Source organism: Athene cunicularia (assembly GCF_003259725.1).
Source record: "Athene cunicularia isolate RWA chromosome 1 unlocalized genomic scaffold, athCun1 chr1_part2, whole genome shotgun sequence".
Taxonomy (NCBI): domain Eukaryota; kingdom Metazoa; phylum Chordata; class Aves; order Strigiformes; family Strigidae; genus Athene; species Athene cunicularia.
The window spans coordinates 31,248,055-31,263,755 of record NW_020799092.1 but is presented as its reverse complement, the minus strand read 5'-3'; the positions used below and the strand labels follow the sequence as shown (position 1 = coordinate 31,263,755).

Genomic DNA, 15,701 nt, shown 5'->3' with positions numbered 1-15,701 from the left:
TCAAGTTTATATTAGGGGGGGGGGGGGGGGGACGACAACAAAAAACAAACACTCCCTCCCTCCATCAAAGAAAAAAAAATATCTATAAACAAAACAAACTCCAAGTATGTTGGTGTAATGCTGTTAGAATTTTAGAAGGGGGATAGAAATAATACATCCTCTTACTGGTAAGATGACTACTAACCACTCAGCCTTCTGCATCAAAGAGTTTTATATAAAAGGATGTATTTTAAAAGAAACAAAACTAACAGCCTAAACAATGTTGAAAAGCTTTAATACTTCTACTGCAATGGGCAGTATAATGGTACTTTGGCTAAAATAATTACAACTTCCTACCTGTTTCTAAATGGAACTGCTGGATTGGTCAAAGCTTATCTGGGATGTAGGATTTTTAGGACAAATACTTGGGTCAGTGTTTTAAAATAATTAAGGTCATTCTTCAAAAGTCTTTGTCCTTCTACATTCAGTGGAGAAACTGCCTGTATCTTAAAACTTTTTAAGGAAGTGGTAATTTGAAACATAGTTATGTTGCCTCTTAAAGTGAATTTTTATTAAAATACAGTTGGTTTAAACTAGTACAACAATTAGTAGTATTATGGAAACTAATTATTTTAAAACTGGTTACAGATCCAAAGACTGAGCTGAGGCTTGAGCAGAGAGAACCACTGAAAGCCAGGATGAAGACCCCAGTAGCACTCAAACAAAGAAGAGTTGTTGAACACAACCAGGTATGTTTAATCTAGTGGCATCTGGAACAGCTGCTAACTGCAGGTGATCTGCTCAATAAACACCTTACTACTTTTAACATAATCAAATTTGACTTGTGGGGGCTATGCTGTTCTTTAAAAGTTCTTTCAGAAACCCTGTTCTAATACAGCATGAAAATCTTGTGAATTTACTATAGCTGCTGGTTTTAACCTATCTGATAACATTCAAAATTATGGTCTGCTAAAAGCTGTTTGTCTGACTTGCCAGCTGCTGTAGCACCATTTAGAGAAAAATAATAGGCAACCTTAACATGTTTAGTTTTGGAAATCTGACAGGTTTTTAAGTCAGATGGGCTGATGTCATCCTGTTGGATGTTTGTAAACAACTTGATTCAATAAAAGAAGCCCTTTTTAAAAAAAAAAGTTTGGAAAAAGATTGGGGTTTTATTTAAACCTCTATCTGGTTTGATACTTATAGATATGTGTGCATTTTAAATACATCTGTTTAATGACTGATTTAAATATATGAAATAATGTACTTTTGTTTATGCCTATATATATACACAGAACTGTGTGTCTGTGTGTACACACGTGTGCTAGCTATCTATATAATTTTTTTTCCTCTACTATGCCTGTAGCAGCAGTACTAGCGTAGACCTTAGTTTGTTGGAAAGTTTCTCCTAAGAGGAGAAATAATAAATAACAAGTTTAAGTCTCGCTGTATGTATGCTTGTCCTTTACTTATAAATATTTAGTTCTGTTGTCTTGGTGAAAGGGGGATTTTACAGAAGCACCTCAGGTTTTCAGACTGATGGCTGAATACTAGATTTGGTAGTTTGTGGCTGATCTGTCCTTGTTATGTGACAGCATCACTAAATACTCAGTTCCCCAGCTTAGATTACTTAGGATCATTACAGTGTTATTCATCTGACTAGTCAGTAGTGGAATTGTGCTACAGTAAAGGACTCGTATAGAAAATATTAAGTGACTCAAAATCTGACCTGGTAATAGCTTCCTGTATTTTAGCAGATCAGTGACTTCTCTTACTACTTTATGGTAAATGCCAGATACTTCCTATTTAGATAGTATGTATGTATGTATACATAAACATGCCTTTGCTATGGATGTCTCTTAAAGCAGGTAATACACTGCTTTGTGAGCTTGGGTAATACAACAGTTATGGAGATTCTTAACTAGTTCTGCTTATTTTTAATTGGATTTTTAGGGTACAAGCTGAACAGATTCCACTTCGACAAATCAAAAACCACACATAGTTCATCACACAAAATATTCCTTAATTTATCAGACAGCTTCTGTTCATGATGGTCTTTATAATGCGCATCTGAATCCTGAGGTTCTTGTATTTTAAGGATTACTTTTTTCTAAATCGCTGTTCACTCAGAAATCCTGCCAACCTCAGTGTAATAGAGGTATTTAATTCAGCTATCAACAAACAAAACTTCCTAGTCTTCAGGAATCCACTTACAGAATAAAAGGGCAGAGATGCAGTGATGTATTTTTGTGGCCTTTTATAGTGATGATTGCATATTCAATCTTTTTCATCCAATTTCATGGTAATAACATTGTTATTATTGTGTTTTGTCTTGCAGTCTTTTACGTGTGCAATATAGATGCAATATTTTGTGACTTGTGTATTTTAATTACCAGTAGTTAATTAAAGCAGTATCACTTGATTAATCAAAAAATGATCTCATTTCAGAATGATACCAAATTCTTGAGGAACTCTAACTCCATAGCTTGTTAAACCTTTTACCCTGAGTGATGTGTTTAAAACAAACAAACCCCAAACCCACCAACAGAAATTTAGAGTTGCTTGAAGCCAGTAACAACTCATTGATTTTGGCTAGCAAATGTGTCTGTGTATTTTGCTGAGAATAAAAGTGAAAGATGGGGAAGATGTCCTCTTTTTGTTCCTTCTTCCTGTGAAATCGGATCTTAAATTTGCTGCTAATGTGTCAAGTGGCCATACTCATTCTGCAGAATTATATGTAACTGTCATGCACTGTGTGGCACTGGCTCAAAAACTATGAGGCTCTGAAAAATGGTGGGGGCTGAAACAGTTGGTAGTGTGGTGTAAGCAGACTTGTTAGTCACTTCTAGGTCCTGTGTAGCTCTAGTCTTAGTCCAGACATACACAGCTGGAAAGATTGTCATTTGGTATGGATGGATGTTGCTGTTCTCTTAAGAAAAGTGCAAATAGATAGTCTCTAAGCAGGCTGGTGCAAAAGAAATAGGGTGGGGAGGCTGAGCAGGATTATGGGTTTTATCAGTCAGTTAACAGTGGAGGGCTAGACAAATTTGAGCTTGGCTGTTTGTGCTTACTTGCCTCCTCATAATGAACTGGAAAACTTGGTAGAAAGCCCTAATTTGAATGTGCTCTTCCAATGAAGTAGGTGAATATAGAGTTCAGATTCATAACTGAGCCAAAAGCCTCATAGGAAATGGCACTGTACAGAAAGAGGCAGGCTAAACAGCTTAAATGTTAAGGAGTCCTAGCAACATAAAACTACTTTCTCTCCCTTGAGACTTTGTATAGTGACATTCTGCATGTGCTCTGTTCCCCTACTCCTCCCTGCATTTTTTTGACAGTATAGCTGGGCTTCTTAAAAATAAAACATGCAACATTGCAACTGCTGTCATACAATATTCATGTGGCATGCACCTAGTAAAAAAGTTAAGTGATATCTTAGGCAAAGTCATAATCTATAGCTGTGCTGTTTGTGAGTAATGTGACAGTTAAAAGTACATGCTGAATAGTACTTGTGTACCACACCATTGTAGCTTTCTCTGATTATATACATGGTGTTGGTGTACCTAAACATGAGTATTATATTCTAAAAGTCCAGATATTTGTGAGATAAGCAGACAAGGTCTGCTTAATTTACAGTGAGGATGACTGTAATTATAGACAACGGTTCTTTTTAAAAAAAAAAAAAAAAATAATCTGTTTGGTATGTTCTACTGAAGTCTGAATGGCTCTTACGCATCAGGTTCTGCTTTTTTTCCTAGACTTTTCATGTAAGAAAAAGCTTGAAACTTAGTACTTAAAACACATGTCTGACAACCATCTGAAGAACTAAGGAGAGAGTTGGTTATTTACTGAAATACTTCTAATTTTTTGTTAGAAGTAACCCAATTCCTAGCCAATCAGCCTGGGACAAGGGAGCTCTCCATTAGTGGGATGAGGGAATTGCCTTACTGCTTTCTTGAGTGGAATGTGTTTGAGTGGAACCATTCTGAAACTAGTGTTTTTTTCTAAGCTTCTGAAGCACACCTTTCAAATAGAAAGTGTATGGGGGTGAGGTGGGGAGCCATAATTGAAGGTTGCAGGTTAAGCTGTTCTTAAATAGGGAAGAGAAGCCAGCATCTGGTGAACATACAAAGAGGGTTGGGAGATCTTTCATCAGAAGTCTGTTTAAATTAAATGTTGGAGACTAAGGCTGAAATCTACAATTCAGTAGGAAACATCTGAATCTGTTTGGACTTGAAGTCTGTGCATAATATATATCATTTGGTTTTCAAAGTATTTCAGTGACTTAGGAATCAACCAAAACACTTGTGCTCCCTCTGCTGGATATATAGCAGCTGTAATACAGAACTGTTAAGAATCATAAAGCTGCTCAGCTTCTAGTTTCACTGGAGTAACTTTAAAGATACAAGTGGGGAATGGATAGGGTATTGTTAAACCTGTTTTCACTTCCTGATAAATAAATACTTTCCAGCCTGCTCTCTTAACACATTGTTTTGGGGCTAATACTGTTCCGATGAAGCTATTTCTGCTGTTATACAGACTGGTGCAACTGTCAGGTCTAACTTCCATCAGCACAGAGTGTAACTTTCAAAAACTTGGTAATACATAAATGCATGAGGTGTTAATGTGCAAAGATTTCGGTATTAACATAATATTAATTCTTATTTTTAAACTTAACCAAATAAAAATTAAAATCGTGTATATAATTTAGAAGAGGCAGGCCCTCATCTCCCTTTTCCTCCAGGTCTATATTTGGAATTAGGTTTGAGGAGGACTTTTTTCTTTGAGCATAAGACTTGCAATAAGGCGTAGGGAATGATCTGCCTTTTAATGGCTATGAAAGTTTGGCACTTCATGTTGTTACTTAGATTTGTAAAGATCTGTGCAAGGCTTGATTGTTTAAACCTACTGTTATGTGAAAATTGCGTAAGTTTCATCTGTGCATGTGGAAACTTTTAAGATTATAAAACATGCCCCCCTGCCACCTGTGGCTGGATATTAGTTCCTCTTGAAATAAATGTAGGTGGCTGTGCCTAAACCATTCCCATCTCTGCTTGAGAGAATTAGACCCCTGTCTGGGTAAAGAACAAGGTGATGCTTTCTGCTTATGCTCATAGGTTATTTTTTCTGTGTAGGCAGGTAATGCAATGGTCCTGAATGCTAGCAAATCTGCTGTCCATGACTCAATGCTAACTACTTGTAGCATTAGTTTATTGTGGTGAGCAAATGACCAGTTTTTACTGTTAGGCATTATCTAGTCAGTTCTGTATTTGAACAATAATGTGCTCTAATGTAAATATTGTGGTCAATGCTACTAATTAGCTAGCTATTAATTATTGAATGTGTTAGGATTCATATTTTTGGGGGGATTGTAGACACACTGCTTCTGGAGTATGCATGCTATTCTGGCTGTTGGTTGTGGGTATCCAATGTTGAGAGCTGGCTTTCATGTATTTGATCATGTGTTTGATGCTTGAATAGACCTATTCTCAAGATGAAGTTACTGAGACTGTCTGGACAAGTGGATCTTCAAAAAGTGGACCTCTGCAGGCATTTTCTAGGGAGTCTACAAGAGTGTCAAGAAGAACACCAAGGAAAAGGGTGATGAGAGGCTTATTATAATAGACAAGCTTTTTTTCTCACTGTTAGGGTCCCAGTGGCTATTTTATTCAATTGTTTTCTTTTGTTTGTTTCAAACAAACAGGTGGAAGCTACAGCACAGTTGCCTGTAGATGATGCTGTAATATCAGAGAGTACTCCCATAACTGAAACTATATTGACTGCCAGCAACGAGACCCTAGTAAATATGTTTAATAAGTTATGCAAGTGGTATTCTTCTGTAATATATCTTTATTGTCAGAATCATTGTTTTGAACAGTTAGAAGATTCTTTTTAAGGAAAGTGAGACTACTGAATACCTATTCAGTATCTGTATTAGTATGTAATGCTGTTCACTTTGACATGGGACTAGGTAGACACCTAGGTCCCATCTAATGTCTTGGGGGGGGGAGAGTTGAAAAGAACCACTTTAAAAGCTTAGATCTTTCCTTAATTTATTTAAGTACATGCAGAAGATCTGCTTTTTTTGTGAACTAAATAGCTTTTATGTTTCTAAATGGCTTAAAAGAAACTACTTGGAATGATAAGCAATGTCTCCTGTGCTTATTTCAGAGTATCTGTTACATAACCTTCTTGAGTTAACACCTAACATGCATATATTCAATGCACATAAAGGTTTTTGTTGTTTAGTCCTGCCACCTTTCCCCCCTTTTGTTTTGTATTTTGGCTGATTCTGAGTTTGAACAATTTTGAATCTTGGCAGGTTGTCAATAGGGCGCCTGGAAATTTCAAGCATGCATCTCCTACGCTGTCAGTCAGTGAACTCTCAGACACGCCCAGAAGAACACCAAAGAAACCACTGCTGACAGCTGAAGTAAATAAATTAAAACTTAGATTGCTTTTGCTTACTCTCTGTGAACAAGATTCTTGGGTGTATGTGCTTACTCCTTAGTACAGAAGGGGTGGAAGATGTCATTACTTAGGTGGCACTAGTCAAACTAGTGTTGGCACATGACATAAAAGAGAAAATTTAAACTTCTCCTTTCAGATTTGGGTGGTGTGTAATGGAAGTCCTGCTTTTTTTTTTTTTTTTTTTTTTTTTTTTTTTTTTTTTTTTTTGGGTCTCCTCTTCTTTGTTTTCCTAAGCCAAATACGTTTTGGTGTTGTATTTCTCCTTGTGCTGCTATTTTTCTGAAAAAAATATATATTTTTTTTTTTCTCTAAAATTATTTGAATAGCTCAAAGATAGAGCAGAATTGGGTTATTACCTTTGATCTCATGAATCAGCCTATCCTGAAAAATTGGCATGTGCCTTAATTTAGAGAATCAAATAGTAGGATTATTTTAGAAAGCATCTGTAGATTCCTGTCAGTTATCAATAAAGTAAATAATTCTTTTACTGTTAACCTATTCAAGCTGTCAAAATTATATATCTTTTGGAGAACTTGCAAGTATATGTAATTGTATTAATGTAGTACTGTAACATTGTGGAATTTTACATTACAAGATAATGCTTGGCTGAACTTAAATGGCGTTCATTGCTTCATATAGTTCCTGTAGATAAAACTTGTATTGACACTTGTGAAGCCTGTTCTATCAATGGGTCTGTGATTTTAGAAATGGGCTACTTTATTTGTTTATCATGTGACTGGAATGTAGACTTAGTTGTCAAGTAGAAGGTTGTGGGAAAACGATGTTCTACTTCAAACTGCTTAAGGGTTGGTTTGGTTTTTTTTTAGTTAGTATTTTACTATTGTGTGGCATTGTTTGTTACAGCAAGAAGAGACAGATTGCCTGCATCAGTGTTTTTTTAATCATGTTGGCCACAACCAATCCTGTGATCTGCTCAATACAGCCATGATCAAGGTGATGGTTAAGTTTTTTTGATCATCTACGTCATTGGCTGACAGGTGTATTGTATTTATACAACATATTCTTTATCTTAAAGGAAACTGAGGAGAGCACTGAATATTTTATTAAGACACCAAGAGTGACCAGACAGCTGCCACTAAAAAAGGTTAAACTCACTTCTAAACCCCAAGTAGTAAACTTCTTGAATGTCACTGGGTGACTCATTCACTTTTACAAATCACACATGGTTATGGTCACTGAGATAGCTATATAGGAGCTTTTTTGTTTTGTGGTTTGTTGGGCCTAAAACTGTTTTTGGTTTCCTAGGTGCTGGAGAGAACTACAGAAGAACGAAGAGTAGAAAGGGATATTCTTAAGGAAATGTTCCCTTACGAAGTATCAACACCTACAGGAATTAGGTATTTCTAAGGCTGGGGGCTTCTTTATTGGTTCTCATAAACCTATTTAAGCTGAGAAGTATCCTTTTATTATATTGGTAGATTTCTGTGGGACAGTTTTTGCACTGTGGCTCAGTGACAGTTGAGATGACCACCTAGCTCTTTTGTATACATAGTTTTGTTAGCCAGAACAACCTCTCTATTTGAATTGGGGGTGGGAGAACAGGGTAGTAGTACAGTAGGAATTATTACTGGAACTTCTGGATGCTGGAAGTTAAGTGGAAAGGGCTTCTCTTTGGTATTTTTGACTGAATGCTTTAGGCCTGCTGTTAAATTAAGGAAAGGTCTCCCAGCATATATTTGAGCTTGCTTTTTGAAATCCAAAAAAGAATTTTCATATACCCTGTTTTTTACTTTAGCAGTCCTGTTGTAGTCAGTCTTAGCATGAATAAGGATGACACCTAGGAAGGGTTATTACATTTTTCTTTGCAGCCTTGTATTTAAACAAAAAATTGAAACAACCCTCTGGATGATAAAGCAGTTCACACAACTTTGTCCTGTTTAGAGAATATGAGAAAGAGTTAAGATGTGAAATCAACTGATGTATTTCCAACATGTTAATAATAGCTGCAGTTTAAACTGCAATTGTATAAAGTCTTACTATAAAGAGAAGTATATGGTACCAGTTACTACTACTATGGTGTATCTGCTCACTACTCAGTTCTGTTCTCTCTTGTTTTGAGGTCTGTCAGCCTAGTTAAATCTATACTGCTTTTTAAATAAAAATCATGCATGTGTACTCCTTGTATATAAGGACATGGCAATGTATGTGGGTTTCTTAGCCCTTACTGCTTTGCCTTCTGGCTCTCTGTATTGGCTTAGCCATCAGTAGGTACTTGAATGGCTGGGGACAATCTTAGGTTTAGAAATCCCGGTGGGACTGCGTAAGTGATCATTAAAACTCAGAGAGAGATGCTTCCTAGAGTTTTATTGCCAGTTACAATCCACTGATTATGTGAATAGGGTGAAATGGCATTTGGGTTTTTTTTAAGGGGTGTTTGCTTGAACACTGAATGATTAACTTTAACATGTCTATTATTACTATTTTTTAGAGTTTGAGACAGATATTTCGGGTACTGTGTTCACTAGAAACAATTTTTAGTTCTCGTAATTGTACTAAAACTTCCCTGTGTACCTTAGATTGCACTTCTGAAAACGCAGTATTTTAATTTTTTTTTTCCTCTTCAATTAGTGCTAGCTGCCGTAGACCAATCAAAGGAGCTGCTAGCCGGCCTATAGAGCACAGTGACTTCAGAATGGATGAAAGTTTCTCTAAGTACGTTCCAAAATATGGCACCTCAACTGACATCAAGTTGGAGAAGCCACCAACAAAAAAAGAACGCTCAGTCCCCCTGTGGATAAAAGTTCTTCTCTTTTTTATTGTTTCAGTCTTCTTGTTTTTGGTTTATCAGTCTATGGAGACTAATCAAGGAAATCCTTTCTCTAAATATATGAATATTGTCTCTCCAGGCAGTGCCAAATGAGTATCTTTCTGAAAGGCACACCCAATTTGATCTCCTGTTTTTAATTGTAGAGAACTCTTCTGCCCTCTCATTGGCTCAAGGACTTCTTAACAAACAATGTGATTGGAACCTGATAAATTGGATAAATGAAGAAAGATAATATTAAATGGACACCGGTAACTTTCTGAACTTTGGACTAGTAGATCACTTTGCCATAGGAGTAACGTTTTTTTAGATCTTTGAATTTTTTGTAGGCTTTATTTTTTTAATGTGGACATCCTTTTAAATTCATTTTTGAGAAACTGTATATTTGTTTTTGCAAGAACTTGGAAGCTGAGAAGGGCAAAAATGTAGTAAAATGTGAAGCTGTGGGGTTTTTTAAAGCTTTTCCTTTGTACAGAAAAGAAGTTGTACTTTTGTCTCTAGATTATTGTGCAGGATTTTAACACAGGTGATAAAGGGAAATGCATTTTTGTATGCATTTTTGAAGTAACAATGTAACTGAATTTGATCTCTTAGGATGTAGGGAGAGTACAACAACAACAACTTTTTCTGTAGGTTACTGTAACTTTTTAGTAAATGTAACTGTAAACCTGTTTGCATTTCTGTAAAAGTCTTAGTATCATATTAGTAACTCTGTTTAAGCGTTAACATCATTTAAATGTATCCCTTCATTTTAGTGCTTACAGTGTTGTAGGAGCTGAATACAAATCTAATTGGCAAGAGATGTCTTAGAGAAACTTATTTATTAGTAATATGCGTGGAAAAATAAAAATTGCATCAATATAATTTGCTACTAAAACACTTTTTTGGGTCAAGTTTTTTTTTTTTTTTTTTTTTTTTCTTTTTTAAAAAAGCGAGGTCTTTCCAACACAGCTTTATGTGATTATCTTTGAATATTCATGTAGAGAAGTATTCTCAAAGTGTGAAAATTCCATATGAAGTTTTATTCTTGTATGAAGAGGGCATTGCTGCATTTTCTGCTACAGTTTCATCTTCTAAGGTGAGATTTACTACTTTCATGCAGCTGAATATTTTTCTCAGTGGAAGCATGCTGAAACTCTATATTGTATAACTTAGTTGAGCAGGCAGCTGACTTCACTACTACCAATGAAGAGTGATAAGCAACAGGTTTTTTAAAGTGAATGTATACATTTTGGTGCGCTTAAATCTGCAGCATACAGGTGTTCAGTCTTACTGCTTGGTACAAAATTGCAATAAATCATATTACTTATTCTTAAAGTGCTACTTATAAAAAGCTGAGAACGTTAATAGTCATTATCTTTTTACTCTAGGTACAACTGTTGTGTAGACTATAGCTATGGGGAAGCTTTACTTTCTGTGAACTTTGGGACAAACATGGTAATTCATAGCAAAGCAATAGTGGGGGGGGTTCTGTTTAGATTAATGTTTTTTTTTTTTCCTTTTTATCTGCTTTTTTGAGTAATCCAAATAGCTAAAGTTGTGTCCATCCTATAGAAAATTGTAACATAAGACATTCACTTTTGGTGTCAAAATGCAGAAAAATAAGAATGATTTTAATGTGTGTGGATTTTCCTTATCAAAATAAATGCATTGCTGAAAAGCAGCAAAAGCAAGACAGCTGATGTATCAGTGGTGTCATTTTGTGCTGCTACAGTCTTCCATGTTTAAAAAAAAAAAAGATAGTAAAAGAGCAGTTCATGCCAACACCTCAACACTTGGTGGGAAGAATATTCATCATACTTGCACTATAATAATAGTTTTGCACCACAATCCTTTAGCCTATGTTTGGTCTTTAATTTACATAGGGCGAGAAGCTGGTTAAGGAACTTCAGTGCTTAAGGAACTTACTTTTCACTTTAAATTTTCATCCTATTTTACTACATGTTTTATCATGGAATATATCTTTCTCTTCTAGTTACATGAAATACTTTCAGTTGACATCCTTCAGGGATACTATTAGCATCATAAAAAAACCCAATGAACCAAACCGAATTGCAGTGCAATTAAATGTTGTCATTCTTTCATTTATGCACTGTTTTGGAGAATCCTCTCAACATCAGTGTTACTTCACAGAAGGTAAAGACTTTTCTACATATGTCCTCAAAGTAACTTACCTGTAGCTCAGCTGTAGTTGGAAGACAATGCATCTTCAAGAAATGAGTGATATTCTTGAGGCATTTAACAGTGTGAGAGAGCCTTCAGAGTAATCTCTTCCTTCTTTATTCACTCTCCCTTTCTCACTCAGGCCTTAATATGGATGTACCAGCATTCCTAAAGCTGTTCGTGTTATTTTAAGAGTAACACATGTAGTAACAGTGCTACTAGCTGAATAGTTGCATGTGCCTTCTAAATACTGCTGTGTAAGTTACACTGAAGTATACTGTGGTCTTTGATACAAAGTGCTGAAACAAAAAAATAATTTTGTTCCCTTAGTTTATTGTGGCTTCTAGACAGAGCCAGGTTAAGCCTTCAGAACCAGTCACAAACTAGAGCAATTTTACGGACTGGTATTGTATAACTAAATTCCAGTTGCAAAAACTAGCTGAGTTCTGATGTAAATATTGCTTAAGTCCCTTTTAGGGCAAGAGCTACAAGAAGTCTGGAAAAACGTCTGTGTAAGTTAATAGGCATGGCAATGTTTTTTTGGGTTTGGTGGGTTTTGTTCTCATGATTGGTTCTACTGCTTAGAATGCTGTGCTGAAAACATGGCAAATTTGATTTGTCTGTCTGAATTAGAGCTTTCTAACACAGCTTGTGCTTTTTCCTTTAAATTGTGTGCTAATCTTTTAACATGCAGCCAGTCTCAGGAGTCTGTTATCAGACTGTGAATAACGAGGATATTGCTTGCAGTGTGTGAGAGTTGTTTTGATGTGTGATCCATGGTAAAGGCTATGAGACCTTTACCTAGTGTCTGAGCCAAGAAACTTTCAAGAAGGATCTTAAATTTAAATTGTGTGTTTTGAAACCTTAATTTTTATTTAAGTAGAAAATGGTATGAAGGAACTTTTTCTTCCCTGAGTTTAACTGCCAGCAGTATGCTCAGTACTGCCCTACAGAATGCTTTCAGGTCCCTCCCAGGTTTGATCTACGTGTGTTTTAGTTTGTGTTTATCATGGCACAACTTAAAAAATCATGGTATTAAAACTCTCACTTCTTGCTAATTACCTTTTTGACTAGTTCTGTAGACAAATGATTTTTTTTTTTTAAAAAAGTGTTAACTAGTTTGTGCAAAGTTAAATTGGAAAAGCCAAGTACAAAAATAATGCCTTTAAATAATAGAGCTCAAAAAGGAGACTGTTAAGCAGAAAAAATGTGTAATTATAAACAAAGCTTGTAAAATTGTGCAGCATGTCTTATGTGAGGTATATTTGGCTTGCTTTGATATGACTGAAAAGCTTTTTTTAAAAAAAAAATATTAACCTGATTGATCAAAATAGATACAGGGCTGGATTGTGATGTATCATTTCTAATTCTGTTTACAAACTTTAGGCTTTTCAGCATACCCTTTGTTGTCAATACAGCTTTTACTGTATGTTTGGCAAATCTACCTATCTTTGCCTGAAAGTTTTGATTTTCTTTTTCCTTGGGGAGTGCAACAGCAGGCTACAACAGATGTATACATACATGCATGTGTTCATACAGCACAGGGTCTACAAGTTAATTCAACTTGTAAAATAGTCCTAAGGTGGCATATATAAGTACTATGTCTATATTTATATCAAAGAATAATTCCTCAGATTTTCTGTCCCACCTCACTTTGAAATTTGTTGTCAGCATTGGTAGTTTGTGGTTTAAAAATTGTATCTGCATTGCCCTTATTTGCTGTTTAGGAAAAATAAGATGTTTTATGGAAGAAAAATATATAACGTCTGGGGAGAATTTAGATTAGAAAAGATTATCAGATGAGGATGCTTACAGCAATGACTAACAAGAATAGGAGAGTTTTCAGAGAATGTGACTGCTGTCATTCAACCTAGCTAGTTTGGATCCTGTTGAAGGAGATCCTGCAGTGCTAAGGCTTCCCTTTGGACTGTGAAACCTATTTACAGCTTGAATTGATCTGTTACTGATTCTCTAGAACCACAGTCTGGTAATTCTGGCATTGATACAATGAGTATGTAAAATACATGCCTACAACAGGAGCAGATGCTACTTGTGCTAACCTAGATTATCAAAGATGTAGAATGTTGTTTCACTGACATATTTTTTGAAAACAATATCATCTGGAGAACAAGCTTTAAGAGCTTTGATTTTACTTACAGGCCTCACCAAAATGTTAGAGCTGTGAAAAGTTATTGTAAGACCATTTCTTGGTTGTATGCTGCTTGGGGAACGGAGAGGGGACGAGTGTGGTGGGTGTTAATAACAGAAGGGAGAGATCTAATTAGGAAAACTTTGGAGTTGCCAAACAGACATTTTCTTTCTCAAATTTGAAAAGCTACGGATTAAGGAAGATGGATTTAATTTACAGTAGCTCTTTTCGCTGTGAATCTGACAGGTGGATGCCAAAAGGTAACATCTTTCAGGTCTTCATCTATTACTACCTTCAGTGTATGTCATAAATCAGATTAAGCTAGATGGTTTGAATTACAGCTATTGTTATTTTATTATTTCACATCTGGGAAAAATTAAAGAGATTTCCTATGTAAAATGATATGCATTCAGCAGGGACATACATTATCCCTGTATTGTCATGGAGATATGTTAGACTTTGCTGTTTAATACTACAGATGTTAGAAGCTAACTCAGCTAAAACCAAAGGAACTGATCCACAAACTGTCAGTACTAATTGTGCACACAAATTGCCATAGGTTTATATAAATAGTCACATGTTCAACCTTCATATTTGGAAGGAGCAGAGGATTTCTGTATGTTAAAAATCAGAAAGTCTGCAAGAATAGCAATGATTGTAATTTCAATATAATATGTGTATTAATACATGATATATGTAATTTTATTTCATAAGATTATGAAACAAATTATAAGTTAAGAGCCCAAGTCTCAGTTATGTTTAGAGGTTATTAGCTAATTAAAAAAAAGTATTGGTGTTTGGCTTTTAGATAGAACATTGCTACCAACAGTTGTTTAGATGCACGTGAGTAGAGCAGAACAGGTAAGGGCAAAATGAACAATTCTGGCCTGTTTTCTATCAGTGGCAGTCTCCCAGCTGGTTGCTAATTGAAAGCATTTAAAGAATGCACGTTTCAGCTGACCCTTTTCCACTCGGTAGCTGGAGTCTAGTCTACTCAAGAGGGACTTGGCACTATCACAGAAGTCTGGGTTGGTTGTTTGGCATGTGTCATTTTTGCCTGCATATGACAGTCTACCTGGATCAACTTGGTTGTGAAATACAGCAAGCAGAGCCAAGTCCTAAGGTTGGTGTAGCAGGTCATCCTCCAGGAAGTTGGATAGGAGCCGCTCAGCTGACCGAAGGTATGGTGCCATAGGTGCTTTATCACTTGCTTTATGGCTCTGTGCCCAGAAGTAATAGCTGGGATATCCAGTGCATGCCTCCTGCTTTGCTGTCTTCTGTGTTTATGTTGTTAGAGCACTATAATGGAAAGAATATGACCAAGATGGTGAAAACTTGGGAGTTCTTACCTCTTCAGTAACTGGAGAGCTGAACTGTGCTCTGCCACTTTTGTACTATGTAAATCAACTGAGTGAAATCGCAGCATGTTAGAAAAGGCATAGTTTAAGGTAGTTAAGGCCAAGCATGGGTGCTGTGCTATGTAACATTCTACTTTCAACAAACCAGTAGCTAGTGATTCTTCTGTAACTGGATGCAGCTGTTGTAGCATAGGCGGTGTCTAGATGCCTTGCAAGCTTGACCTCCAGAGGTGAAATGCAGCTGTAACGGCTACAGGTAGTACATTTGGTGGCCTTACTCCTGACCATGCCTGGGCTTGCACCTTGCTGTGGCAGGAGTGTGATGAAAGGGCATAACCTTTTATTAGAGAGCTGTGTCTTGCAGCTTTACCAGGCTGTGATTAAAGTATTACTAGATGCAAATAAACAGAACTGGAATCTGGGGCGATGCTGAGGTCTTCTTTAATAGTAAAGACGGGGTGTGATTCAAGGCAGGCCTGCGGGTGCCAGCAGCAGCGTGCTGCCACAGGGGCGATGTGCGTGCGGTGGCTGCAGAGCAGACGCTGGAGAGCGTCTCTGGTTTGACATTGCCCTGGGCTGTAACAGCTGCCCGACGGCTGCGGGAAGGACATGGACTAACCGGCAAGCACCCAGAGAGGGGCAGCGCGAGGGCAGGACCAGTTCTGGCAGGGTTTCAGGCAGGGAGAGCGCACTGAGAGACCCTTGTCTACCCAAAATACCCCGTCTCCCTGCCGCTGCGCCTTCCGCCCGCGTTGCTCGGGTCTGTCGCGGCTGCGGTGCCAGCCTGGCCTCTGCA

At 36.8% G+C, this 15,701-nt stretch overlaps 2 protein-coding genes across 3 annotated transcripts in view; both read left to right on the top strand.

The window, feature by feature from the left end:
- TMPO (thymopoietin) overlaps window positions 1–10,961 on the top strand; it is a 30,150-nt gene extending 19,189 nt beyond the window's left edge. The window contains exons 4-11 of one of the 2 annotated variants that reach the window (XM_026867014.1): window positions 628–728; window positions 5,461–5,580; window positions 5,684–5,779; window positions 6,302–6,412; window positions 7,315–7,404; window positions 7,487–7,555; window positions 7,717–7,808; window positions 9,040–10,961. In XM_026867014.1, coding sequence (XP_026722815.1) covers window positions 628–728; window positions 5,461–5,580; window positions 5,684–5,779; window positions 6,302–6,412; window positions 7,315–7,404; window positions 7,487–7,555; window positions 7,717–7,808; window positions 9,040–9,331 — 971 coding nt within the window. In that variant the 3' untranslated portion in view covers window positions 9,332–10,961. The remainder of the gene's footprint in view (window positions 1–627; window positions 729–5,460; window positions 5,581–5,683; window positions 5,780–6,301; window positions 6,413–7,314; window positions 7,405–7,486; window positions 7,556–7,716; window positions 7,809–9,039) is intronic. The other variant, XM_026867007.1, reaches the window with a different exon arrangement.
- A 3,649-nt stretch (window positions 10,962–14,610) lies between these two features.
- Window positions 14,611–15,701, top strand: part of SLC25A3 (solute carrier family 25 member 3) — a 10,715-nt gene continuing 9,624 nt past the window's right edge. Inside the window, exon 1 of the mRNA XM_026864691.1 lies at window positions 14,611–14,728. Coding sequence (XP_026720492.1) covers window positions 14,611–14,728 — 118 coding nt within the window. The remainder of the gene's footprint in view (window positions 14,729–15,701) is intronic.